Genomic DNA, 27974 nt, shown 5'->3' on the forward strand with positions numbered 1-27974 from the left:
TACTCCATAGGTAATGAAAACCATTCTTATTTGACCTACGGTGATTATCAAGTTGCTTACTGAACGGACAGCCCTGTTCCCTTAAAGTTTGCATTATTTGTTGTTAACTTGTAATGTCGTTTTAAATTTTATTTGTTTGGGAGAGAGAAAGGCTCTACTGTGTTCCCATAAAGCATATGTAAATAAGGAACGAGCATCGCGAGGGTTCACGGGAAGCAACCCCGCCCCTTCAGTTCCTTGTCTCGTTTAAATTGTCGCGAGAGTGGTTGGCCGGACGCCGGAAGTAGCTCGTCGCTCTGTAGCGGCCGAGGGGGTGGGATCGCGGGCTTCAGGCGTCTAAGCTGCTCTCGGGTGGCTCGGCGGTGTAAGATGGCGGACATCTCTCTGGATGAGCTCATCCGGAAACGCGGAGTGGCGACGAAAGGGCGGTGGGTAGCGTTTTCTTTCTTCGGGGCTCGGGGTCTGCGGCCTAGCGGGGTTCGGGCGGAGGGGGGAGCAGCCCTGGCGCGACTCGAGGGCCGTCTGCACCCGCCCCCTGCTTGAGCCACTTTCCTCATTGGCCCGGTCGCCGCCGCCGCCGCCGCCGCCGCCGCGAGCGCCCAGCTGCCCACCTTCTGCCCGAGGTGCCGTTGCTGGGGCGGCCGAGGGACGCGGGGGTGGGGATGGGGCGGACGCGGAGGGGGCTGGCGGAGGAGGGACTGCCAGAGGCCCGCGTGCCGGGGTTCCGGGGCACCACCCCCTCCTCTCCGGGATCCCGGCGCCGCCTGGTCTGCGCTCGTGTCGGAGTTGGGACAGCTGAAGTTTGCGGAGAAGTGAATGCCCAGACCGTGTCGAACTGAGACTCCGACCTAGAGCTTTAAACACCAAATCCTGCGCCCGTCGTCCTTTCCAAGCTGGCTGTTGGCCATCCCCCTCTTTGTGCAACGTTTGAAGTTTTCTCGCTCTCAGATGTATCAGCCTTTTCACAATCCTGTCTGCTAACTATATATTCTTTCTTTCTTTCTTTCTTTATTTGGTACCGGGGATCGAACTTGGGACCTTTCGCTTGCTAGGCAGGCGGTGGAACCACTGAGCTAAATCCCTGGCCCCTCATTTGCTTATTTTTGAGACAGGGTCTCTCTGTGTAGTCCATGCTGGCCTCGAACTCGCAGTGATTCTCTTGTCTCAGTCACCCCAGTGCTGGGATTACAGGCGCTGGCTCCTAATGGTACTCCCATTTTATAAATGGGAAATTCAAGGCTGGGAGTGGCAGAATGGCTTGCTCCAGGACGCAGAGAGCTGTCTGTGCCTTCTACTTCTGTGAGTTGGTCTCAGGCAAGGGAAGCTGGGGACTTTCCTCAGAATGAGTGCCCTGGAGCTGCTGGGGAGGACATGGGAGTGATTCGAATATGTATTCTGCAGGCTCTCTTTTTTTTTTTTTTTCTTTTTTTTTTTGGTACTAGGGATCGAATTCGGGTCCTTCGAACTCGGGTCCTTGTGCTTGCAAGGCAGGCAGTGGAACCACTGAGCTAAATCCCCGGCCCTCTGTAGGGTCTCTAGACTTTTAGGTAGTATTAGCTATTTTCAAGTTTCTGAGCTAAGTGTACCTGTATGGAGTGGGAATTTGGCCAGTAGTTTTCCAACACACATTGGATAAGTTGGATGTCTTTGTAAACAGCCAGGCTGTGGGGATGTTAAATACCGTTTTTCTCAGGCATTCATTCACTCACTAGATGTTTATTAATATCTACTCGAGCCTATGGCTAGAAAATTCTTTTTTTTTTTTTTTGGTACCAGGGATCAAACTCTGGACCTTGTTCTTGCAAGGCAGGTGGTGGAACCACTGAGCTAAATCCCCAGCTCTAGGCTGGAAAATTCTTGTCTGAAAGGGCCCACCCCCTGGGTCAAGCATCCCCACTGCATTTGCTGCCGTCGTGTAATTCAGCAGCCATGTAATTCAGCAGCCGGCAGTTTGACCTGGCTTCTGGTGGTAGCAGTGCTAGTTCTGTTTCCTCAGCTATGTCTTCCCTTCAGTCCCTTGGTGCTGGGTCCTGGGGTGCTTCTGAATCCAGAGGTCCCTTCCTCGATGGCAGAGTGAGCTGCTTCCTAGGTCCCGCTTCTGGGATCGGTTCCCCTGGTTCTGTTCTGTGCGATGGTCCATAGGCCTCAGTGTGTGTAGTCTTGTTCTGGGCTTGGTGAGGCTGCAGGGATAGGGTATGGAGCCTCAGGAAGAAAGGGGACTGTGCTGCCAGGCAGATATGGGTCTTTCATTGGCCTATTAGGTTCTGTGACCCTGGCCAGGTGACTTCTGAGCGGGACAGTGTCCTCCCTTGTGTTATAATGGTGTTCGTGTCAGGTCTTCGAAGGTGTGTTTTAAAGATTGTACCACACACTAAGTGTTCAGCAAGTGCTGGCAGTTGCTACGCACCTTTCCTTGCAGTAAGAGAAGCTCGAGGTCCCCAGGAGCAGACTACAGAAGGAGGAGACAGATGGCCAGGGTTCAGGCCCCTGCTTTCTGGCTTTCCACCTGGTCTGCAGGAATTGCCTCTCTCTCCTTTTGTGTAAAACCTGGGAAGCACCTGCTGCACAGGACTCTGGGAAGTAATGTGCCTGCAGCGAATGCTCTGGAAAGAGCTTGGCAGGTACTTGAGTGCTCAATAGCAAAGGTTTTTTTCTTTTCTTTTTTTTTTTTTTTTTGGTACTGGGGATTGAACTCGGGACCTTGTGCTTTTGAGGGAGGCGACTGAACCACTGGGCTAAATCCCCAGCCCAGCCAAGGTTTTTTTAAATGAGTACCATGACCCAATTTCTGTGTGAGAGCACTGCTTTGCTGTTGTGTGAAGAGGGTTGGACAATTAGTGTGGAAGAAACTGGACAACACACTGTTGGGGTTAAATCTCCTGGAAGCTCCATTGAGTTCACTTTCACAGTCAGCAGAGAGAAAAAGTAGAGCTCCATGTGAAGGCACGTGAGGATTCTGAGCAAACTGCAGTGAGCAAATGTCATTTCCTACAGAAAATACATTGTTTTGCACACTTCCTGGGAGATGTCCCCACTCTGGGAGCTCTGGTCTTAATGTTTTGTGATCGTCCCAGGAAGAACTCCATTGTTGAGCCGGGGATTTAGCTCAGTGGTTTCGCCATCTGCTGTGCAAGGCTAAGGACCCGAGTTCAATCCCTGTTACCAAAAAAACCCACAAAAACCCCCCAAAACTCTGTTGTAGGCTCTTCTACATTTCTGTCCAGACAGGTTCTTTGCTCCTCCTAATGGAAACAGCAAAAGGTGGAGCCTGTGGAAGTGTAAATAGCCTCATCCCCCCCGTGTGGTCACTTGGACAGGGACAGTATCAGGAAATGTGCTTGTTTTCTTTCTTTTTCAATGTGCTTGTTTTCTTGAGCAGCTGCGCCTTGCCGCCCTGTGTCCACCGCCCTGTGTTCCTAATGCCGTGTAGGCCAGGAAAGGATCATCATTATCCTGAACTAGGCCTCCATTCACCACTGGAAGTTCCTTGCTTACTGGGAAACCCAGAATGGGAAGGGTGGTTTAAGCAGCACTTATTCCAGGCCGTGGTGACATGTCCTTCTCCACTCTCAGAACTTCTCTGGTGACCTCAGGCATGAGAGACCTGCAGGTCCCCACCCCCCCTGCCGCCACCCTGGGGAGCACTGGGCACCACCTGCACCACCCCCCATGCCACCTCTGGCTTCTGCTATGGGAGACCCCTGACTAAGCGGCCAAGGCAGTCCTCGCTTTGCTCAGGCCATCCAGGTGCTGGAGGAGGCTGGCTGCTGCCTCTGGCTGGGCTCAGGGCCAGGCCAGGTGCCCCCCCTGGGGAGTCTGTGGAGCTGCAGGGGTGGGAGTGAGCAAGCCTGCTTGTTGGGGCCAAGGCTCTAGACTCCGAGCCCATTGCATGTTTCCTTGTTGAGATAAGCTTGAATGTACAGGTAAGTTTGAGGGAAGAACTGGGGTGTTTGTTTTTTTCTTTTTGGTACTGGGGATCGAACTTGGGACCTTGTGCTTTCGAGGTAGGTGGCGGAACCACTGAGCTAAATCCCCGGCCCAGGAGCTGGGTTTTAAATGAAAGATCTGCACAGGACTCTTGGGGAAAGAGATGGTGTCCTTGCATCTTGGTTTTCTTTCTTTTTTGGGGGGTACTGGGGATCAAACTCCGGTCCTTCCGCTTGCAAGGCAGGCGGCAGAACCACTGAGCCAGATCCCAGGCCCTCCATCTTGGTTTTCTTCGTGTCTTTAAAGCACCCAATTCAGAGTTGCACCTTAGCAATGATCTGAATTATGATCTCTCCTTGTGAAATGACCACAGCACACATACACCTTCTAGAGACCACCATGGGTTAAAGTTCATTTTATATAATCTGTGCCCCCCTTCCTGGGCCTGATCTTTTGGGGGCTAGGCCTCTGTCTGGAGCCAGCCACAGCCCTGCCCACCTCGCAGCCAGGTGGGTGAGGCCGCGCTGCGTTCCCTGGGGGAGGATAGGAAGAGAGCCCATGGCCCAGTGTGTGAGGTGTTGTTCTCCTGGTGGCTGTGGGACTTTCCCTGGGACCCGTGGAGTAAGTCAGGAGGACTTGGAAGAAGTTGCAGAGTTGCACTGTTGACCTTGTTGGCCAAGGTGGGACAGTTAAAACACTTGCTCAAAACCTCCTGCACGCACGCGCACTCGCGCCAAACATTTACCCAGGCCAGAAGTGCAGAGTGTGCTGGGGGTCATCTGTACTCCTTGGAGTGGGGAGTGAGACTGGGGACTCCCCAGGGGTGGGTTCTGTAGGAGCCTGGGAGCCCCTAGGCTGGAGGGGAGCATAATTGACTCTATGTTTTAAAGACCTGCCCCTAGCAGGAGTGTTTATTTGAAAAATTCCTGATGACTAATGCCTGCCATATAACTGGTACTGCTGCCTGCTGAGATGAATAGCTGTATTTTCCTGCAGGAAGAGAGCTGTGATTATAAAAAGCCTGAACATTGAAGCCCCCTAAATCTGCTAGAGAAAGGAGTTGAAAGAACGGGCGGGGCGTAACCAGGGAGCCGAATGCACTCCCACCAGGAGCAGCTCCACCCCTAGCTCCCAGCCCTCTTTCCTGCAAATGCTCCTTAGAGGCTGTTCAGGAAGCCAGGCCATGTCCAAGAAGGCTGGTCCCCTAGGATCGTGGCATCTAGTAATGCCGAGCCTGTCTGAGTTTGTGCAGCACACACATTTCTCAGAATGATTCCCTGTTATCCCAGCACTTGGGAGGCTGAGGCAGGAGGATCAATGCAAGTTTGAGGCCAGCCTGGGCTACATAGTGAGTTCAAGGCCAGCCTGAACTGCATAGCGTTAGACCCTGTCTCAAAAAACAAACAGGGCCGGCTCAGTGGTTTTGCCACCTGCTGTGCAAGTGTAAGGACCCGAGTTCGATCCCCAGTACCAAAAAAACAAAAACAAACAACCCTTAATGAATCCTTGTAGGTGTGGTGTGACTGACTGAAGTGCCAGCGCGACTCCGTGGTCCTACCAAACAGGCCTGGTGCTCACCCTGCTGGCGTCTGTGGTGTGCACGCTCACCCTCTGGTCACTGGAGAGTGTGCTTTGTCCCTGGGCTGACTGGAGTTCTAGGACTTGTCCCACTGGGAACTAGGTCTTACTAACAGAAAATTACCTAGCTTTGGTTCGTCACTTTCTAGTCTCTACTTCTGACCCATGGTTAATTGATTGGTGTTTGAAGTAGATGCAATGAAGTTTGATCCACTCTTGACCATTATAAGTACTTTGTGATCCTGGGGTAATCTTGAATCTCACCTGCCGCAGACCAGCTGCAGTCGATGTGCAGTCGATGTAGGGTGGGAAAGGGAGATGTCCTGGGCCAGTGATGAGAAAAGAACCTTCACAAGCAATGTTCAGGTTCCCTCTGAGAAATCTCAGGGTCTGATTTATTTTTATATCTTTAAGCAATAGCTGGGAGGCATTGGGCGGAGCATGTTTATATTTTAAGTTGCCTTAGCAATTTCTATTGAAGTAAAGGTTATTTTTTGCTAAACAAAGTACAGTTCCTCTAAGCTGTTTCATCATGAATACATATTTAAAAATTACAATTGTCCCCTTATTTACCCACACCTAAACAGAACAGAAAGTAACTTAATCAAAATCTTTATATCAGCGGGGGTACAAGCAAGATTTAATCAACTAAGTGTCAAACTTGTGGTCACCAGCTGGCCCTTGAGAAACTGAACAATGGTTAATATAGTTTGCTATTAGCTCTCTATTTTTCTATACCTCTATTCATCTTAACTAAATGTCATTTGGGTTCATAGTCTATGAGCAGGAGATATTTACAGCACTTTGAGAAATATTGAGTAACTTGCCTCCTTAATGCATTTACCTGTCTTAACGTTCTTTCTTTTTCCCATTTTCCACTATTTCTTACATCTAAAGTCTGTCCTTTCAATCTCTTCGTAAGACCCCTTTAGTAAAAAGAATGTCAGCAATAAGAGGGGGAGTCATAGTATTGGGGGAAACAGAGGGGGTTTTAGAGGTTTCTTTAGGAGTGGATGTGGCAATAGAACTAAGAGAAACTGGAATTTGGGACTTGTGAGCCAGATCAGATTTCAGTATATCATTACCAATTTGCCTCATGGAGAGTTTGTTGTTAGTCACAAACACAATGACTCCTGTGATCAGAGTAACAATTATAAACATTATGGCAAGAAAAAATAAAACATGAGGGTTCGATGTGTTCCACCCTTTCTTTCCCCCAGCTGGAACTTTGTCAGGCAGCATTGGAGGCCGGTTGGGCTTCGCCACTCACCTCTCTCTGTTTGAAAAAACATGGGCTACTACCATATTCACAGGGTTGTTGTGAAGTTTAAAGCAGATATGTGTTAAAGTTTGTCAACCTGAGCTGCCCATGGTGGCATACACCTGTAATCTCAGCACTTGGGAAGCTGAGGCAGGAAGGCTACATAGTGAGTTGCAGGCCAGCCTCAAATAAACAGCAAACCCTGTCTCACAAAAATAAACAAAAAAAATTTTCAACCTGTTTTAAATACTCAACATTTTTCGTAATTTTTTGTTTTTGCGAGAGCTGGCGATTGAACCCAGGGAACCCAAGGCCTGGAACACCAGGCAAGTGCTCTACCCCTGAGCTATGCCCAGCCCCTCATTGTTTACAAAGCCTGTCATAATCCTGGTAGCAAGTTGCCTCTTCCATGGCCAGAGCAGCATTGCCTGTTAATGCAGACCTCAGTGCAGTCTGAACACTCAGCGTCCGAGGTGCACTTCAGACGGCTGGTGCTGGTGGCCAGGGAAGGAAGGGCTGAGGAATCTGAAGAAGATGAGGCTGCACAGGCCCAAAATCCCTCCTCTCCTGCCCTTTATGTGCAGGGGTTTTCCCTATGGAATTGGAATGAACCAGAAAACTCGAACTTGCCCTTTTTCCATTCTCTGTTCAAAGTTATGAAATTTGTTTTTAAGAATCTCTTTTTATTTAAAATAGTTGCTTTTAATTGGTATCCTTTTGGGGGGGGGTTGGTTTTTTGGGACAGGGTCTCGCTATGTAGTTCAGGCTGACCTTGAACTCACCAAGTATTCCAAGCTGGCCTCAAACTCATGGTGACCCTCCTGTCTCACCCTCCAGAGTGCTGGGATTGGGCCGGGGATTTAGCTCAGTGGTTCGGCCACCTGCCTCACAACCACAAGGTCCCGAGTTTGATCCCCAGTACCAAAAAACAAAAACAAAACAAAAATAAAATATCTACTAGGAGGGCCAGGGATTTAGCTCAGTGGTTCCGTCGCCTGCCTCTCCAGAGTGCTGGGGTTACAGATGTGCACCACCACGCCTGACCCTTTTTTTTCTTCTTGGTGGTAATGTTTTATTGTTTGAGTGATTGGCAAAATTGAGTAACTTGATTTCTTTTTGTTGATTTGTTTTTTGCTTCTTTTGAGACAGGGTCTCACTATGTAGCCCAGGCTGGCCTTGAACTTGCAGTGATTCTCCTGCTTCAGCCTCCCAAAGGATAAGATGGTTTCACCTCCCTTGGTTATAAATGTCTGGAATCCTGGGGTGTAGTGAGGGGTACCCTGCTAATGGGAGGAGATAGGATTTGGAGAGACAGATGAAATTAGTCTTGGGAAAGCATCAGCTTCGGGTGGTGTGTGTCTGACCCCACTGCACATGGATGCCAGAGTTGTACAGCGCCCCCAGTTGTGTCGTGTGTCCAGGCTGGTTCCCTTTGTGTTGGTCTCTCAGTCAGAGACCCTCTCCTCCAGGGCCTCTCCTGAAGCTCCTGCAGGGGAGTCAGGGTCTGATCTCTCCTCTGAGCTGGTGAGATCCAACCTGGGGGTCAGACCAGGGTGGCCTGTGCCCTGGCTCCCTGAGTGCCCCCTTTCCATGGGAGGGGCGTTTGGAGCTGGGGTCCTCCCAGAGCAGCAGGTGCTCAGTGAGGCCTGTTTCTCTGGGGCACAGAGTGAGACGGAGGGAGCTGGGAGTCTGTTGTGGGCAGCGCCAGTGGCACCAAGGCCATCCCAGCTGTGTCCAGCTCTGCAGTTTGGCTCCTCTGTGAGGGGTGGAGGTGCTGCAGCTCAGCCGAGACTGTGAACCTGAAAAGAGAGTGGGTTTCTCTGCGGGGGTGTTGCAGGGGTGATGGGGTTGGGCCTGAGGAGCTCCAGTCTGGAGGCACGTGCAGGTTTGCACAAAGGTGATGATGGTGAGCGCTGCAGGGGCCCTAAGAGTAGCTGCGTGCAGAGAGCTGAGGGCCCTGGGAGTACTGCATCAGACCAGGGCAGCAGGGAGGTTTTGCTGGGTGGGGGATGGGGAGAGCCCGGGGAGTGGAGGACCTGCAGTCCCTTTGTCACCTGCCCTCCCAGACACCATGGGCAACAGCCCTCTAGGTGTCCAGGTGCTTGTGGTGTCCCCATGGGCTTTGTGCCCTCCTCTCCTAGGCCAGGCTCTCACCTCTACTTAGAGCACCTGGAGACAGGTACTCTCCCCTCACCTTTTGGTAACTTGGCCTGGCCCAAAGCCTGTGATTGGTGGTATTTGCCAGGTGAGCAGCCTGCAGCTACACCATCGTGGAAGTGCCCCATCTCGACAGATGCTTTCCATTAGCTCTGGTTTCTTGTGGCTCTGGATGGCAGTTGTTGATGAAAATCCTTTTCCTGTTGGGTGTGGTGGCACATGCCTGTTAATCCCAGCACTCTGAGAGGCTGAGGCAGGAGGATTGCAAGTTTGAGCTCACCCTCAGCAACTAGTGACCTAGATCCTACCTCAAAATAAGAAAAGGGCTGGGAATGCTGCTCGTTGCAGAAGCCTTCGATTCAGTCTCCAGTACTGAAAAACAAAATCCTTTCCCCATAATATGAGGAGGATTTCAGTAGCAGCTCTTGTCTGAGCCCATAGCCATAGTTGTTTTTCTTGAATAGGCATCACCAGCAGGTGTGAGAAAATTTATAGGTTTTTTAAAAGGCCAGAGGGGGCACCTGGTATGAAGGTAGGGCCTCCACTCCCACCAAGGACCCCTCAGAGCAGCTGCAGGTTTCTGGGTAGCTCCAACTGTGCCTCATGGCTTTGTAGGCCATGGACCACAAAGCCTTGGGTAGCCCAGCCCAGGAGAGGTGGGCACCATCTGCTGCACAGCTGTTTTCTCTCCCTCATTGTGTATGTTGGCCCCCTCCACATCCCATCCCTGGGGTTCTGCTTTCTTGGATGCTTACCATTTCCAGGTGTCCGTGTGTGTGTGTCTATGTCTGTATGTGTGTGTTCATTCTTGGGAATGAACTCAGGGCCTTTGGACTTAGCTGCATCCCCAGTCCTTTTGGCGGGGGGGCGGGGGGGATGTCTTGCTGCATTGCCCAGGTTGGGCTTGAACTTGTGATCCTCCTGCCTTGGCCTCCCAGAGGACTGAGATTACAGCCTTGGGCCACCACCATACCCAGCTTCTCTTGGTCTTTAAAATACAGCAGGGTTGAACAGGCAGCCCCTCCACCTTAAACCTCCTGTGATTGCTTCTGTAATCTCTCTGCCTCTTCTACCCCATTCTTTTGTGAACCCATTGCAAAGTCAGTCTTGAAGTTGCTATTTCCCAAGGAGGAAGTTGGCACCGCACATCGGTGTCTGGTTAGGTCTGTTTGGGTTGCCTGGTTTATAAACGACGGGTTTATTTCCCTTGGTGCTGGGAAGCCCAGGATCAAGGTGCTGCAGGTGCTGTCTGGTGAGGGGCGCTTCTTGATTCTAGGTCAGCTTTCCCTGTGTCCTCATGTGGTGGGAGAGGACCAGGGAGCCTCCAGGCCTCTCTGTGTGGACCAGATCCCATTGATGAAGGCCCCACCTTCACCAGCTAATCACCTCTCGGACACCACCTCCTGATACATCTGTCAGGATTAGGGTTCAGCATAGGAGTTGGGAGGACAGCACTCAGGGTGTTATTGGCGTGGTCTGCAGCAAGTGTTTTACATTATTGAAGGCTGTTGGGATGAAGGTCCAGGTTTGCTTTTTTTTTTTTTTGGTACCGGAGATCAAACTCAGGACCTTGCACTTACAAGGTGTAGGCAGCAGAACCACTAAGCTAAATAAATCCCTGGCCCCAGGTTTACTTTTGTGGGTCCTAGGTTGCACCACCTTGAAGTGTGCTTCTGCTGTTGTTAGCAGAGGGCCAGGTGGGTGATCTCCTTCTGATCACTGGAGGAAGACTGTGGCTGGAGGACCCAGGGACTTGGCTAGTGTGAGCAGTGCCTTTGGGAAAGAGGCCGGCCGTGGATTGGGACACAGTAGAGGAACTTGTTTATTCAGTAGAGTTCACATTCTAACACTAGGTCAGAGAAACTGACATACATCCAGGATGGGCTGTGTAGCTGAAAATGCACATGTCAGCTGGGCATGGTGGTGCATACCTGCAATCCCAGCACTCTGGGAAGCTGAGGCAGGAGGAGGACAAGTTGGAGCCGAGCTTGGGCAACTTAGTTGAGACCCTGTGTCAGAATTTTAAAAAGAGCTGGGAATTGGGGCCGGGGATATAAATGCTCAGTGGTTCCGGCGTCTGCCTCTCAAGCGCAAGGTCCCAAGTTCGATCCCTGGTACAAAAAAAAAAAAGGGCTGGGAATTGCCCTGGTAATCCCCAGTACTGCAAAAAAAAAAAAAAAAAAAAAAAAAAAAAAGGTCCAAGTATTCCCACCAGTTTTTGGATTTGGACAGCTATATATTTAAGAAGTTATAACAATACCACTTAAAGGGTACTGGTCCCTACCTGGGTGTGGTGGCACTAGGGAAGCTGAGGCAGGAGGATTAAGAGTTCCATGCCAGCCTGGGGTACATAGCAAAACTGTCGTTTAATAAAAGGGGCCGGGGTCTGAGGACCAGGGATGAAGCTCAATGGGACAGCATCTGCCTGGCAAGGGTAAGGTCCTGAGTTCGATCTCTGGTCCAAAGAGGGTGGGGCTGAGCCCTGATAAAGGAATGAATGTCATTCTGTCCTTCTCTCCCCGGCCAGGGCTTGAGGGAGAGAAAGCAAGGAAACTATCATATGTCATGATGAGCACAGAGGCGACAGTAACCTAGAAGTCCCCAGGCAGGGCACCTGGTGCAGGAGCCGCTGTTTATAGGGGCCAGTGTAGAGAGGCCTTGCAAGTGGCTCAGCCAGGAGAAGCTCACAGAGCACAGACCCGGTGTCACACAAGGAAGGGCCTTCTGTTCACGCTGAAGCTACTGAAGGCCAGTGACAGGGGCCTGTGTAAGGGAGCTTGATTTGTTTCCTTTTTTTTTTTTTTTTTTTTTTTTTTGCTACCGGGAATGGAACTCTGGACCTCCTGCTTGCAAGGCAGGTGGCGGAACCACTGAGCGAAATCCCTGGCCCCTTCATTTCCAATTTTAACAGTTTCTGAAATTTGACATTTCTGTTATTGCACAGCAATTCTATTTTTCTTTTCTAACTGTACTTTATTCTGTGTTAGTCCCCTGGCCCTAAGTGAGACCACATGTGGCTCCCTTGGTCCCAGCCCAGTAGGTGGTGTCTGCCTGTGTTGGGGGACCCTGTGTTGGTCTTGTAACCCTCAGGCCTGCTGCTGCCCCTGTGAAACAGGTGCTCCCCTCGAGTGCTGAGAGCTGCGCAGAAGAGCTTTGGAAGTAGGTTACTCTTCTCTAGGTGGCGATATTTTGGGGTTAAGTTTGTTTCACTTCTTGACATTCTTGCGATGTTACTGCCGATCATGGTGAATTTTGTGACACGAAGTTAAAACCACAGAACAGGTAAACGGAAGATGTCTTCAAGTAGGGTTGGTAGTTTGCTCAGCTGTGTGGAGGAGCAGCCCTCGGTCCTTCTAGATGTGTCCCTGTTAGGGCTGTGTCCAGATGTCTCCCCAAAGCCTCATGCAGTCATAGGTGGGGCTGTTTCAGAAGTGGCTGGATCTAGGGTATGTGAGGGTGGAACTGATCCATGGTGCAATGCTAGGGTCAAGGGGACTAGGATTAAGGGTGTGAGTGCTACCTGCCCTGAGTAGTCTGGATAACATAAAAGGGGCAGAAAGATGCTGTTAAGATCTCTTGTTGCCTTTGCTACCTTGTTTGTGCCATGAATTGTTTCTCCTCTACAATGTGCCACTCTGCCTTGGAGCCAGCCAACTATGAACTGAAACATCTACAGACTGTGAGCTAAATAAACCTTTTCCAGCAGGGGGTATCACAATCCCTGACCTGAAATTATACTACAAAGGTAATGTGATAAAAACAGCATGGTACTGGCAAAAGAACAAGCCTGAGGATCAGTGGAACAGACTAGAAGATGCAGAACAACTCCAGACACACTCAGCCACCTTATCTTTGACAAAGGAGCCAAACACCTTCACTGGAAGAAAGATAGCCTCTTTAATAAATGGTGCTGGAAAAACTGGGTCTCCACATGCTGAAGTTCAAAACTAGACCCATATCTTTCATCATGCACTAACCTCAAATCTAAATGGATCAAAGATCTAAATATTAAAACAGAAACACTAAATCTGCTGGAAGAGGGAATAGGTAGAATGCTTGAGGACACAGGAGTAGGCAAAGACTTCATGAATAAAACCCAGAACCCACGGGAAATACTAAAAAGAATCAACAACTGGGACCTTATCTTAATAAGTTTTGCACAGCAAGAGAAACCACCAACAGAGTGAAGAGACAACCCAAATTTTTTTACCAGCTATTCAGATAAAGGTCTAGAGTATATAAAGAACTCAAAAAAATCAGATTCCCCGAATTTAAAGACCCATTGCAAAAATGGGAATCTGAAATTTAAAAAACTTCTCAAATGAAGAATTAGAAATGGCAAATAAATATATGAGAAAATGTTCAACATCACTGATCATTCGAGAGATGCAAATTAAAACAACGCTGAGACTCCATCTCACTCCAGAAAGAATGGCTGTGATCAAGAAATCAACTAATAACAAATACTGGAAGGGCTGTGGGGAAAGAAGAACCCTTCTCCACTGTTGGTGGGAGTGTAGACTGGTGCAACTACTGTGGAAATCAGTGTGGAGCTTTCTCAAAAAACTAAAACTAGAGGTTCCATTTGACCCAGCTATTCCTCTTCTTGGTATCTTCCCAAAAGAATTAAAAGCAGGGCTGGGGATTTAGCCCAGTGGTTCTGGCGCCTGCCCCACAAGCACAAGGGTCCCAAGTTCGATCCCCGGTACAAAAAAAAAAAAGAATTAAAAGCATCCTACCACAGCTATATATGCACACTCAGGTTTATAGCAGCACAGTTTGTAATAGCTAAATCTTGGAAACAGTCTAAATGCCTGACGAGTGGATAAAGAAGATGTGGTTTTTTTATACAGTGGAGTACTACTCAGCCATAAAGAAGGATGAGCTTCAGACATTTATAGCTAGATGGATGGACCTTGAGACCATACAGTTTTTGTTGTTGTTGTTGTTGTTTTTTGGTACTGGGGATCGAACTCAGATCCTTGCGCTTTCGAGGCAGGCGGCAGAATGAGACCGTACTCTTAAGTAAAATAAATCAGACACACATATTTAAATACCTCATTGTTTCTCAGGTGTGAGAAACTGAATGTGGAAATAAGGACTCATATATAATGGATGTTGGGAAATGTGAAGAAAGTGTCCAAATGGGAAGGGGAACAAGGGAGGAGGCAAGGAGAAAAGAAGGAAGGGACAAGAAAAAAAGTGAAAATAGAAGGAAAAGAATGGAAACAGTTTTTGTACATAGAGAGGGGAGGGGCTTAAAGGGGGGAATGGAATAAAAAAATTTAAAGAAACCTTTTCCTCTTTAACTTTGGGTGTCGGGTATTTTGTCTCAGCAACAAGAGAAGAGTAACTAAGACAGCCCCATTCCCAGGGTCCCTGGCCTCTGTGGGACCTCTGTCCTTGCCCGAGTTGCTCACTGTTGCAGTTTCCATCTGCAGGCTCAACACCAGGCCGGGCCTGGGAGGTGTTCGCTCTCGAGTTGGGGTCCAGCACAGCCTTCTCGGCCAGCCAGCACGCACCCCCACCTTTCAGCAGAGGTTTGATGCACGGCAAAAGATTGGCCTGGCAGATGCCCGCCTCAAGTTGGGAGTCAAGGATGCCCGGGAGAAGCTTTTGCAGAAAGATGCCCGGTTTCGGATCAAAGGGAAAGTGCAGGACGCCAGGGAGATGCTGAACTCCCGGAAGCAGCAGACCACAGTGCCACAGAAGCCTCGGCAAGTGGCCGACGCCCGTGAGAAGATCAGTCTGAAGAGGACCGCACCTGCCACCTACCCAACCCTGCCCGTGGGGACTGTGACCCCTGCCTTGAAGCTCACCAAGACCATCCAGGTAGGGCTGGCTGGGGTGTGTGTCCCCAGCAGGACAGGAAGAAAGGCACGAGGATCAGGCGGGAAGCTGTGGGGTGTAGGCAGGATGGTTTGGGCAAAGTGAAATTCTCCCAGGTGTTGGTACAGCGGTTTGTAAGGGTCAGATCTGGCTGCTGGTCAGTGCCATGGCCACCCTCCCCAGTCCCTACCCCAGGGGAGAGGGGCAGCAGTGTGGGTAGTGGGACCCTGACTGAGCCGAGCCATGTGGGCTTGGGCTGACGGTGCTGTCCAGTCCCACGTAGTGGATGCCCACACTGCATGGCCAGTGTGGTTCATGTGCATGAGCCCTGGGCAGACTGGTGACCACTGTGTTTCCAGGTTCCACAGCAGAAGGCCACAGTGCCCCTGCATGCCCATCCTGCTGGAATGAGAATCAACGTTGTCAACAACCACCAGGCCAAACAGGTACGTGAATGTGTGTGTATGTGTGTGTGTGAGAGAGAGAGAGAGAGAGAGAGAGAGAGAGACAGAGAGACAGACAGGGCACGCAGGTGTTAGACCTGGCCCAAGACTCCACTTCTGAGGGGTAGAGGAGAAATTACATTTGACTTTTTGCAGTTTGACCTTTTTTTTTTTTTTGGTACCGGGGATTGAACTCAGGAACTTGCGCTTGTGAGGCGGGAGCCAGAACCACTGAGCTAAATCCCCACCCTGCAGTTTGAGTTTTAAGAAGAAACTTTTTTTTTTTTTACACCGGGGATCAAACTTGGGGCCTTGTACTTGCAGGGCAGGCAGTGGAACCACTGAGCTAAATCCTTGGCCCTAGAAGAAACTTTTTAATGGGGGGCGGGGGGCGCAGTATAAGAGACAGGCAAATTAAATGTTTTTCCAGTACTGGGGAGTGAACCCAGGAGTGCTTGCTCTTCCACTGATCTACATCTGCAGCCCTTTTGATTTTGAGGTATGAAATACTATACCACTACCCCTGAGTATTTTTTATTTTAAGAGTTACACGTATTTGATATAGAAAATTTGCAAAAATATGAAGAAAGTAACTGAGCATGGTGGCACACACCTATAATACCAGCATTCTGGGAGGATGAGGCAGGAAGATCCCAGGTATAAGCCCGGCCTGGGCAACTTAATCAGACCCTCTCTCAAAATTTCAAAAAAGGTTGGGGTTCAGCTCAGTGGAAGGACCTGGGTTCAATCTATAGCACCACAAGAAAAGGAAAAAAAAGTCCTTCTTGCTCTGGTTCTCCAAAGCCAGCCATTGTTGAAATTTTGCCCTAGTACCATCCAAGATTTTGGGGGTTTGACTTGTTTTGTTTGGGCTCTTGGGATTAAATTCAGAGCCTTTGCATTAACTTACATCTCTAGCCCACCCCAACTCCCCATCCCCTTTTAAAATTTTGAGACGAGAGTCTTGCTAAGCTGTCCAGGCTAGCTTTGAACCTGTGATCTTCCTGCCTCAGCCTCATAGAGTGGCTTGGATTAAAGGCGTATGTCATCATCCCCTGCTTTTGGTTATCTTCTTACCCAAGTTAGTGCTACTTTTTAAATTTGTATTTTTATTTTTAACTTAACCTTTCTGATGTTTTACATTTACTGTAAACATCACTAGTAGCTGTACAGTCCCTTGAGTGACATTCCAGTTTTTCTCCTGTCATTTTCACTGTTAAAAGTCTTTCTGCCGTGGATGTCTTTGGGGATGAAACTCTTTCTGGGGTTGGCAGGCAGAATTACCTAGGGGGGCCTCTCCAAGCTGAAGAAGATAGAGCAATGACGTTTGAGTTGGTGGCGGGCACTTGCACAGCGGTCTACACACACAGCTGAGGTGTCATTGCTGTGCCTTCCATGCTCATGTACGTGCATTCCGGCGTTCACACGGCCCAGACAGCTCCTAGGTACACATCCTTGTCATGATGTGACACGTGGCTCTAAATGCATTTCAGACTCTTGATGGGAGCTGCCCACTTACAGAAAGTGCCTGCAAGCTGTGGTACTTTTTTTTTTTTTTTTTTTTTTTTGGTACCAGGGATCGAACTCAGGACCTTGCACTTGCAAGGTAGGCGGTGGCACCACTGAGCTAAATCCCCGGCCCTGTGGTGCTTTAACTCTGAGAGAACTTGAGCCCCAGATGCCCCACCCCTGTGCCCACTTCCTCCCCATCCCTCCCTCAGCAACTGTTCCCTGTTGTGCTATGGCCTACAGGCCAAGTTAGCATGTGTTCCTTTCTTCCCAGAATTTATACGACCTGGATGAGGACGAGGAGGTGACAGCACCCATCCCTTCTAAGCAGATGAAGTTTGCAGCCTCTGGCAGCTTTCTCCACCATGTGGTACGATGGTTTCCTTTTCCTTCCCTTGCACCTGGGGTGGGAGAGGTTGTGGAGAGTGAACAGGGCCTTTCAGTGATTTTGGCTGTGAGACTTCAGAGCTGCAACCGGTCCAGCCTTTGGTCTCACATAGGTCCTGTAGGGAACAGGGGAAGGGGACGTTACCAGAACCTCTGCAGTAAGTCCTAGTCTCCTGTGAGCCACGGCAGCACACGGCGAATGACAGGAAAGGTAGACAAATGAGACTGAGAAGAAGCTGAGCTTTGGGTCTGACCAGTGCTGCTCTGGGCAGCAAAGACAAAGCCCCCCTAGCTTGCAGCACCTTTTATTCAGTACATGGGGAAACAAAAGTAACAAGTGAAATATAGAGTTCAGTACTTCACATTGGGATAAACAAGGTGTAACAAAAGGCTGGGGGCAGTGGAAATCTAAGAACAATGAGGAACTATGCAGATGAAGATTTGGTTCCTCCCTGGCCTCTCCGGCAGGTGTGGTCTTGTCCTGGAGATTACAACATGGGGGGGGGGCGGGAATCACTGAGGTCTCAGTTGTGACCGGAGGCCAAAATGCAATTATGTCTGGAAGGTCCTAGCTGGGCTGTAGGCAGGAGAACTAGGCCTACTCAAATGATTTTTCCCTAGAATTATGTAGCATTGCTCCCAACAGGGTCCCACAGTGAGCACCATGCTGGGCTGCAGCTCCCAGGGGCTGTGCTTTAGACACACGAGGGAAACATGTTTTGGAGCATTTTCCACTGCTGTAACAGCACCACAAGCTGCTGTGTGTGCAGAGTGGAGGCCAGAAGTCCAGTCATCGGGACTGTCTGGGAAGGCCTCACTTGGGGATAGCATGGCAGAATGACAAGCATGGGAGAGACCAAAATTGGTGAACTCGTCCTTCCATAAGCAGCCCACACCTGAGATTCCTACCCAACTCCTGCAGTAACAGCCTTAATCCATGGGCCGGGGATTTAGCTCAGTGTTTCTGGCGCCTGCCTCACAAGTGCAAGGTCCCAAGTTTGATCCCCAGTACCTGCTCCCCGCCCCAATAATGTATCATAACAGTCTTAATCCATTCACAGGGGCAGTGTTCTGGTGTCCAAAACAATTCTTTTTTTTTGTTTTGGTACCGGGTGTCGAACTCGGGACTTTGTGCTTGAAAGGCAGGCAGCAGAACTAAAACAATTCTTAAAGGTGCTACCTCTTAATACTATTCTGTGGAAATTAGATTTAGCATCAGTTTTGGAGGGGACAGCAAAACTAAAGCCAGGACAATCTCATGAGAAGGAACCCAGTTTCCTTTTCTCTGTGGCAGGACATTGAGCCTGCTCCCTGGCACTCCATGGTCTGAAGTTTTGGCTGGCTCTTTGATTTGGGGTTTTCTGGGTGAGATTTGCAGGAATAATAAGTCCTACCTGACCCGTGGGCTCCTGCAGGTGCAGCTTTGTGGGGAAAACTTGCGATTAGGGTGCTGATCTTCTTCCTGTATCACTTTGGGGCTCGGTACAGCTGAGCACAGCAGGAAGGCCTATGGTTCCTGCCAGCTCCTCCAGGCAGGCACCTCCTGTTTTATCTTCAGCGGCCTGAAGACTGGTTTTGGTCTTCATCCTGAGTGGGCCCCCCTCCTGGTTACCCATTAAGCTCTTAGAGTGCTGTGAGAAGCTGTGTGCTGCCGCTTTGTCTCTATGCAGGCACCACGCCTTTGCAGTAATTAGGGGCCTGGGGTCTCCAGCACGGGAACTATGGCTGGCTTGGTGATGGCAGCCCCTGTTGACAGAGTAGTCTGTTAACTTGCTGAGGATTCACTCCCCCGGCTGATGGGCACCATCCACTTATGGATAAGGAAGCAGGCAGAGAGAACTCCAGGAAACCCACTCATCACCCAGCTTACCAACAAATCTAGTTGTTGAGCCAAAGTAGTGTGTCTCTGGGGGCTGTGATAAACCATGACCTTGTCCTGGCCCTTGAGATGCAGAAAGTGGCTTGAAATGTGGAACTTGGCACGGGGAGATGCTTCATGGGGATTGGCCGATCCTGGTGTACTGGCCCTCTCCGGTGCCTCTCTGGCTGCTGGGTCCCTCCCTTTGGCCTAGTTCAGTGCCTACATCACCAAGGCCACCTGCCAAGTCTGTCCTGCGTCTCATCCCAGACACCTTAGCATGAGGGAGTTATGTGTGCACGGGACTACTTCCCCGGCTTGGGTAGGGACTGTGTCTGGTGATCTCCATGTGCCAGCTCCACTGGCATGTCCCTGGTATGCCTGCCACCGAGAAGCCCAGGACTGCGTGATGCCTCTGTGTGTCAAGATCAGGCACCAGGGAGCTGAGGGTTGGGGCCATCTTAAGAGTGACTTCCTATTTAACAGAAATGATCCATTTTTTCCTATGTTTTCAACATGCAGGATAGTGGAATATTCAGTTGTGGTTGAATCAGGGGGCAGTGAACTTAGAATTTCAAATCATGTTAGAAACTATATTGAAAGGAAGGTGCCCATCTCTGAATCACACAAGTGATAGATATTTGAAGGTAAGACAAACTGTATGGTACATCAGAGTCAGTATAATCCACAGCATTTCAAAGACAGCATAGTTAGCTGGTGATTTACATCTGCTTTTATCTTTACTGTCATAAACATATAGGAATCCACCTGGGAAATGGTCATATTTATGTTCTTGTTTTTTAAATTCAACCTAAAGTTTTGGTAATAAAGGAATACTCCTAAGGAAAAAGAAAAAAAAAAAAAAAGAGCGACTTCCTGTGCCCAGCCAGCCTGGAGCTGGGGTAAGCCATTGTGAGAAGAGCCTGTCTAAGAATGAACCTGGCCTTGGGCTTTGGCCTCCTGACCAGCATAGATGGTAGGGGGTTTGGAAAGCCTGAACGATGTGGGTAAGTTTTCATCAGGGCACCAAAACGGCTGCTGTGAGCATGTGTTTAGGCCGCATGCTGTTCTGTCCCTCCTCAGCAGATGTTCCTGGCAGTGGCAACCTTTTTTGCTTCCGACTCTAATGAACTCGGGCTGAGAGGTCAAGAATTCACCCACTTAGATGCTTGTCAGCCCCTTGGGCCTGTGTTTCAGATGAGTTGGGGCTCTGGCCTCTCAGCTTCCTTTCTGGCTCTGCAGGCTGGGCTGAGCAGTTCCAAGCTCTCTGTGTCCAAGGCCCTCCCTCTCACCAAAGTGGTTCAGAACGATGCCTACACTGCTCCTGCTCTCCCTGCCTCTGTCCGAACAAAAGCCTTGACCAACATGTCCCGGACGCTGGTGAACAAGGAGGAACCCCCCAAAGAGCTGCCACCTGCTGAGGTGAGCAGTGTTGGGTGGTCGGTGTGCTGTATGCACCCCAGTGGGTCCTCGAAACGTCCCTATGAGTAGGTATTGCCACTCATTTACAGATGAGCAAACCCAGACTGCCATCACCATGTGTAGTAGCACAGTGAGGGTTTTCTGGAGCCATGAGGGAAGGGCATCTCCTGCCCCCTCAAGCTGGGAAGGCAAGCAAACCGCTGAGCTGGCTGGGGCCTGCAGGGCCTGCTGTGTAGGGAGCACCCTCGTTCCTTTGGCACAGGTGGGGGTGTGGGGACCCTAGGGTCCATGGGCCTGGTGGTGATGGGCTCTGGAGCTGGGGTGAGGTCTGTGTGTGTACCCCACCCTTCCACTCCTGCTCATGCTCTTGTCTGTGCAGCCTGTCCTCAGCCCCTTGGAAGGTACCAAGATGACTGTGAATAATCTACACCCTCGAGTCACCGAGGAGGACATTGTTGTGAGTACTGTGGCGTGCGGGATTTTATGTCTTAAACTGCTCTAGTGGCACAGGAGCCCGGGACTACTGGCAGTTTGATGATTGCCGGAGCTCACAGCACTGGCATGTGTCCATGATGGGGGCTGAGGTTCATTATAGCACAAGGATAGGCTCGTGCCGGCCAAAGGAAGAGGCACGGCCCTCATGGGGCACCAGTGGAGTCACCCAGGCTGCGCACTGTTCCTCCAGCATCAGTGGCACAGGGACCGAGGCTTCCTTGCCCAGGGCTTTTACTGGGGAGTAGACACGAAGGCATTCTCTGCCTGGTGTGTGCCAAAATTCCCTGTGTGTGTGTATGTGGTACTGGGGAGTGAGCTGAGATAAAGCCTCTGCTCTGAGCCCCAGCACTAGCCTTTTTTTATTGTTTGAGACAAGAGTCTTGCTAAGTTGCCCAGGCTGGGCTTGAACTTGCAGTCCTCTTGCCTCAGCCTCTCAGAGTGCTGGGATTACAGGTGTGCAGCACCAGGCCCAGTTCTCCTGCACCCTTCAGACCAAAGCCGCCTCCCTCCCCTGGATCTTGTGTCACGGTGTCTGTGGCCTTGTGGGTCCCATGTAGTCTCCTTCAGTCTGCTGTGCAGCATCCAGTAGCGAGTGTTTCCCCGTTCTCTGCACTTCCTGCTGCCTTGAGTGTGGTGTGGTGACCCATGTTAGAAAATCCTAATGGGTTGCCTTCTTGGTGCATTCTGTTTTACCCCCTGGAAAGTGGGGTCTGGAGTTAGCTGGATTTCCTTTTCAACCTCATTTTCCCCAGGTGTGTAGAAATCCAGGCACCCTTTGAGCGGTCAGATCATGAAATGAGCATAGCTGGGACAGCTTTGGCAGTTGGGTTCCAGGAGCACCTGTGCTGGCCATGGTGCCTGTCAGTCCTCACTGAAGTACGTGAGCTCTGAGTGAGGACTGGAACCGAGCAGGCCTGATGGTCAGGATGCACATCCTGCTCTTGGGGATGCCTGGAACGTGCTGAAGAGCAGCTTTTCCAGGTTTCAAAAGCAGTGGTGGGTGTGGCAGTGTGCACCTGTAACCTCACTTACCTGAGAGGCTGAGTGAGCCATAGTGAGCTCAAGGCCAGCCTGGGCCGCCAGAGTGAGAAGGTAGTAACAGCTGGCACTCACTGAGCACTTCCTGTGTGCCAGGGACTTCGTGTGAAGGGGCTTTGAAGAGACCTGCAATGGTCACCACCCAGAAAACTCAGTAATAATCACACTAAATTACTGCTCTTCTACCCAAGTAGGTAACTGTAAAAGAACAACAGAGCTGCATATGGTGACCCAGGCTGTAACCCCAGCTTCTTGGGGGGTGGAGTCAGGATTGCAAGTTCGAGGCCAGCCTGGGCAACATAGTGAGACCCTGTTTCAGAAAAAGCTCAGAAGGGCTAGGGGGAGGTACAGGGCTTGCCTAGGACGCACAGGGCCCTGGATTCAGTGCCCAGTACTACAAAGAATATAAAAACAATGCAGTAGTAATGAAGTTGGGAACACATCTAGTATCCTACACCTTGGCTTTGATATGTAACACTTTCCCCTTTATTGTAAAAAACAGATTTCAAGAGCTTTTTCACAAGCCTTTTTGTCCTCACGATAGCCATGTGAGGAGGGTGCAGATGAGAACAGTGAGTGCTAACACACCTCCGCAGGATTTCTCTCGGTCATGGTCTCCCTGTCAGAGCAGCGGTGATGACAGCATGTACAGAGCATGCCTTAGAAATGACCTCGGTGAGCTTCCCAACGACCCTGGGAGGAGGCTCGAGCAGGCCGCATTCTCAGAAGAGACAGTTCAGAGAGGTTAAACGTACAAATGCTCACAGCACTAGAAGGCAGAATCCCTGGGCCCAGACCCCCATGTCTGACTTAGTGTGACCAGCTGTCGCAGTTTGCTAGGACACTCCCTAGTCAGCACTCAGTCTGTATCCTGGGAAACTCTTGAATCCACTTGTCAAGACCATTGGCCACTCGTAGTTCTGAAGGATTCCCGGGTGATGTTTAAGCACCTGTCCTAGGTGAGCCTGCACATCCATGCTCAGGATGGAGCTCTGGGGGGAGACATTCCCTAACCATGACCCTCCTGAGAGTGCACTGAGAGCTCTGGTGCTGACCCAGTGGGAGGTCACAAGCACCCAAGGCTTGTACGCTCAGGTGCCCTTCTCACTGCCATTGCAAGCTGGCTTGGACCTGGCCTGGGGTGGCGCCTGAGTGTCTCAGGACTCTGAGCTGAAAAGGACCCTGCCTAAGGTCTCGGGCACCCAGCATGGCACACACAGCCTGTGGGTAGTGAGGGGCAGCAGCAGGAAATCCCCTCAGCCCGTCCCTGTTCTTTGCAGGAGCTTTTCTGTGTGTGCGGAGCCCTCAAGAGAGCACGGCTGGTTCATCCTGGGGTGGCAGAAGTGGTCTTTGTAAAGAAGGATGATGCCATCACTGCATATAAGAAATACAACAACCGCTGTCTGGATGGTAAGTCGGGGGAAAGCGGCCACCTTGCCTTCTCCTCCCATGCGGGCAGCAGGCTGTGGGCCTCTCAGGCAGCTTCCTGTGAGTGGTGGAGAGTGTCCTGGGATGGCCACCCTTCCATGGCCTCCTGCACACCAGGACCAGGCGAGGGTCCCAGTCTCTGAGGCAGGTGGAGCGTGTACTTGCCCAGCAAGAAGGCGAAGCCCATTTCCCTGTGGAAGGCTCTCTGAGGCGTCTGGCCAGGGAAGCCAGGCGCTGCTGCCTCCCTCCTAGATGTCTTTGATGGTGGGAGCCTCGTTTAATTATGCTCCTGGGTGGCCTCTGCTCCTCTCAGGCCTGGAGAGGACGGGCTCCGCAGCCTTTTTGGCTTACTGGTTCTTCCAGCTTTATTGTATGTCTGCTATGGGCCGGGGCCTGGGCTGCAGTGGGGAACAGAGACTGAGGGAAACAGCCAGCTAGTATTTTCATATGTTCTCCCAGATGATGAATGGTGTTGACCCTCCCTCCCTCCCTCCCTTCTTTCTGTGGTATTGGGCTTGATGAGGGCCCTCACACTGAGCTATACCCTCTTCGCTTTTTAAATTTTGAGGCAGGGTCTCACTAAGTTGCCTCCTCTCAGAACTTGGCTTGAACTTGCCATCCTCTTGCCTTGGCCTCCTGAGTAGCAGGCATTCAAGCTTATGCTGCTACCCCAGCTGCCTTCCGTAGGTTTTGATGTGTGGTGTCTGTTTCTGTTCATATCATAGTGTTTCCTAATTTCCCTCTTGGTTTGACTGTGTTGTTTAGGATTGTTTAACTCCTGTATATTTATGAATTTCCCAAAGTCTCCTTGGCAGGAAGGGGAGTGTGTGCTCTGCTGCCCTGGGTGGAGTGCTCTGTGATGCCACCTGTGTGTGGCGAGTACAGTGTCATCATCTGTCTTTTGGTTCATTCTCGGTCTGCCTGATGGTTCTAGTCATTTTACAGAAAGTATCAAAATTTTCAGCCATTGTTATTATATACATCTCACTTCATTTATCTTGGGTTTTATTTTGTGGATTTTTTTTTAAGAAAAGGAGGTTTATTTTGGCTCATGTATTTTGTGTATTTGAGGCTCTGTTTTTACTTGGGTTTGTGTTATAATTCTTTTTTTCCTAAGGATTTGGCCTTTTACCAGTTGAAAGTGCCTCCCCCCCTTTTTGTTTCTTGCAAGACTTTTTCTTTTTGGTTTTTTGAGACAGAGTCTCACTATGTAGTTCAGGCTGTCCTTAAACTCACTATGTAGCCCAGGCTGGCCTCAGCCTCCTGGGTGCTTGGGATTACAGGCATGCACTACCATGCCTGGCTTTTGCAACTAAGTCTACTTGTCTTTCCTTAGTGTAGCTGCTCTGGCTTTCTTAGCATGGCTGTTGTGTGATATATCTTCCTTCATCTTTTTAGTTTTCACCTCTCTTCAAGAGCAAGGTGTCTGTCATAGACAGCTGTAGGCAGCACTGCAGTTCTGCTTCAGACTACAGCCTGGGCACTGTATAGTAGCAAGATTGTCTCAAAAAAGGGAAAATATAGAGCATTTATCCAAGTTTACCTTGGTTTCATCATGGCGGATGGCATTGTGACAGGAGCACCTGTGGAAGGCACCATGTGGCAAAACAGCTGGAGAGCAGCTAGGCCCCCTGGGAGCCATAGTCACCTCACCTGCCTGCCCTAAGGTGGTGGCCTGGCCAGGTCACCTCATGAAGGCGCCTGCTTCTCAGCATTCACCTGGAGATGGAGCTCTCCACACCCGGACCTGTGGGGAAGGCCGTGTCCACACCACAGTGTTGACCTAGGGAACAGAGGGGCCCTCTCTTCTTCTGTGTGAGGAGCAGAAGTGTTGTGACCATGCCTTTTCTTCCTCTGGTGTTTCAGGGCAGCCTATGAAATGCAACCTCCACATGAATGGCAACGTGATCACCTCAGACCAGCCCATCCTGCTGTAAGTCCCAGGGCTGGGCACAGGGACGGGGCTTGTCTACTCGCTGACTCTGTGTCACAGCTTTGTTCCCTCTGCTCTGTGCTGCTGACAAGTGTTCAGCCAGGACCCTTCCTGCCCAAGGGCTGGCCCGACAGAGGCTGGCACTGTCTTCCTCATCCTCCTGTGGTTTTGAGATCACTGCGAGCCAGGGGAGAGCCGGCTGCTGTGTGCAGCCCTGCCCCGCTGTGTGCATCTCCAAGCTTGTTGCACACACTGCACATGGCGCAGTTGTGCTCGCTGCTACTGAGGGCTCATTGGAGTCCAGGAGGCATCAAATGCTGAGGCTGCTGGGACGCCTTGAGACATGGAGGCAGATACGAGGGCAGTGCAGGGCAGCCTGGAGAGATGGGCTTGGAGGTTTAGGAAGACTCAGACTTGGACCTGGTTAGTGAGTCATGGGATTTAGTTCTTAAGTGTGTTCTAGTAGCACATTGGGTTTTAAAAATGGTTTGTTTTGTTTTTTGAGACAGAGTCTCCCTGTATAGTAAACTCACTATGTAGCCCAGGCTGGCCTCAAACTTGCGGCGATCCTCCTGCCTCAGCCTCCTGAGTGCTGGGATTACAGGCGTGTGCCACTATGCTCATACTTCTCAAAAACGATTTTCAGGGCTGGGAATGTCATTCAGTGGCAGGGTACTTGGCTATCACGTATGTGCAAGGTCTCGTTCAGTTCCTAACACTGGAAAAACTTGGTTTTTAGGGTTTTATGACTGGTAAGTTTGGGGCTCTTGGGCTAACCAGAGCTGACTCACTTGTCTGACGCGCTAATGTATGTTCCCATCCTGGAGGGAAACAACAGTGTTTCCTAAACTTAGATCTCTGAGCACAGCAGGCTGGGTCGCAGTTTTCTTAGCAGTAAGTAAGGAAAACAACAGGATTGCTGTAGGATGAAGTGAGGGCCTCATGCCCAGTGCCCAGCTCTCAGCGGGTACCCGGAGTACAGGGTCCCCTCCTTGGCCCTGGCCCCTGACAAGGTTTCTCTTCTTGCCCTGCACAGGCGGCTGAGTGACAGCCCCTTGGTGAAGAAGGACAGCGAGCTGCCTCGGAGGCTGAACTCGGCCTCCTCTGCCAACCCACCTGCCGAAGTGGACCCAGACACCATCCTGAAGGCGCTCTTCAAGTCCTCCGGGGCCTCTGTGACCACACAGCCCACAGAGTTCAAAATCAAACTGTGAGCAGGGCAGGGCAGCTCGGAGCAGGGCAGAGGAGGGCGGCCCTGTTCCTCGGTGGGCATTGAACTGCAGCCCCTGGCCTGGGAAGGGTTGCCAGGATCGAGCTTCCTCGATGGATGGGACCCACCCTTCTGTGTTGTGTCTGTGTTTGCACATTTCCCTTAGTATGTCCTTCCCTTCCACCTGTCACCCCCTGGGCAGGGTGTGTTTCTTGGGGTGACCCTGCCCTCCACCCCGAGCTGGCTGCTGACCTGGAAGCAGTGTGCTCACTTGCCTGGGCAGCTTTGTGCGGGGCAGGACTATGTGAGACGCTGCTACTCGGGCCTGGGGCTGGCCTGATAGGGCTGGGGCAGCTTGGGAACAGTGACACTAGCTCAGCAGCCACCTGCTTGGTGGCAGTGGCCCTAGGGTCACAGCCTTGTCCCCTCACCACAGCCTTGCACTCCACAGTGCTGTGGCTCTGTGGGCACTCTGCAGGGAGATGCTGCTTTGTTCCTGGCTCTGCCTTTCCAGCCCATGGTTGTCTGCAGGACAGAGCCAGGGATGCCAGCAGTATGTGTCCATTCAGCTGCCGCCGGGGGCACTGTCGCCACTGTTGTGAGTGACCCATCTGTCACTTGGCTGTGGGGAAATGGGAGGTGAGGAGCAGGTGGGCAGGCCTACCCACAGGACTGCAGGACGTGGTGTCAGTGCCCTAGAAAGGACTCCAGCTGGCAGGGCTGTCTGTAGCAGGTTAGGAGCAGGTTCTGGGAGCCACCTAGAACTAGTAGTGCGTGCTTTGAGGGGCACGAGCCTGGGAAGGAGGGGAGCCTGCTGCCTGAGCCTTGCATCTGCCAAGCAGGCAGGATCCAGTTTGCCCTCGTTTTCTGTGCTCAGGCTGAGGCTGCCCATACCAGGGAACTCAGCAAAGGGGCCTGGTGGCTTCCTTTGTCGTTCCTGAGCGAGTGCTGCTTTTCTCCTACCCCTTCCGGAGGGACAGACATTTCTCCTGCTTCACCCTCCTGGCCCAAGAGACCTACCTGGAAGGCCCTGGGACCTGGCTTCTTGTGTACTGGGGACAGTTGGAGCCCTGCTGGGCCTTGGGTTCAAGTAGTGATGTGCACACCCTGCCTGTGCGCTCCGCCCTCCCATCCCCTCCCTCCCCTGCAAGCAGGCTCTGCTCAGCAAGCTCCTGGCCAAATGGTCCACCGAGAGGATGGCACCTGTCTGCCTGCCCTGTCCTACAGGATGTCACCTTGGCCACTGGAAAGGAAGCCATGGGCAGCCCTGTGTCATCCTCGCCTCCCCTGCATTGCTCACCTGTGTTCTGTTCAGAAGGCGAGGAGGCAGCGTTAAGGGGCAAAGGTGACTTGTGTATTATCCATTTCTGAATAAACATTTGTTATTCCTACCTTTGAGCTGTGACTTCTTCATAGATTGTGCTTAGGTGGCTTTGGTGGGACCTGGCACCAGAAAGCAGAAGTTTGCCTGTTGGCTTGGCCACAGGATGCTCTGGTCT

The 27974-nt window shown here is 51.0% G+C and overlaps 1 protein-coding gene across 1 annotated transcript; it reads left to right on the forward strand.

The window, feature by feature from the left end:
- The first annotated feature begins 245 nt into the window (after positions 1-245).
- Positions 246-27866, forward strand: Poldip3 (DNA polymerase delta interacting protein 3). The gene is made up of 9 exons (XM_004845462.4): positions 246-428; positions 14365-14755; positions 15112-15198; positions 16979-17074; positions 20192-20371; positions 20751-20828; positions 23185-23314; positions 25199-25265; positions 26302-27866. Exons 1-9 carry the CDS (start codon positions 370-372, stop codon positions 26477-26479), a joined length of 1266 nt encoding a protein of 421 aa, XP_004845519.1. The 5' UTR covers positions 246-369; the 3' UTR covers positions 26480-27866.
- The last annotated feature ends 108 nt before the right edge of the window (positions 27867-27974 follow it).

This window comes from Heterocephalus glaber, unplaced genomic scaffold (genome assembly GCF_053883595.1).
Source record: "Heterocephalus glaber isolate CG9 unplaced genomic scaffold, H.glaber_assembly_v1.0 deba00001444, whole genome shotgun sequence".
In the NCBI taxonomy this organism is placed as follows: Eukaryota; Metazoa; Chordata; class Mammalia; order Rodentia; family Bathyergidae; genus Heterocephalus; species Heterocephalus glaber.

Excerpts from the sequence above, each read along its gene's own strand:
- Poldip3 (XM_004845462.4), top strand. The coding sequence starts at position 370 with ATGGCGGACATCTCTCTGGATGAGCTCATCCGGAAACGCGGAGTGGCG. Across the intron at positions 14,756-15,111 it reads AGCTCACCAAGACCATCCAG|GTTCCACAGCAGAAGGCCAC; the intron begins GTAGGGCTGGCT and ends CTGTGTTTCCAG. Across the intron at positions 20,372-20,750 it reads AAGAGCTGCCACCTGCTGAG|CCTGTCCTCAGCCCCTTGGA; the intron begins GTGAGCAGTGTT and ends TTGTCTGTGCAG.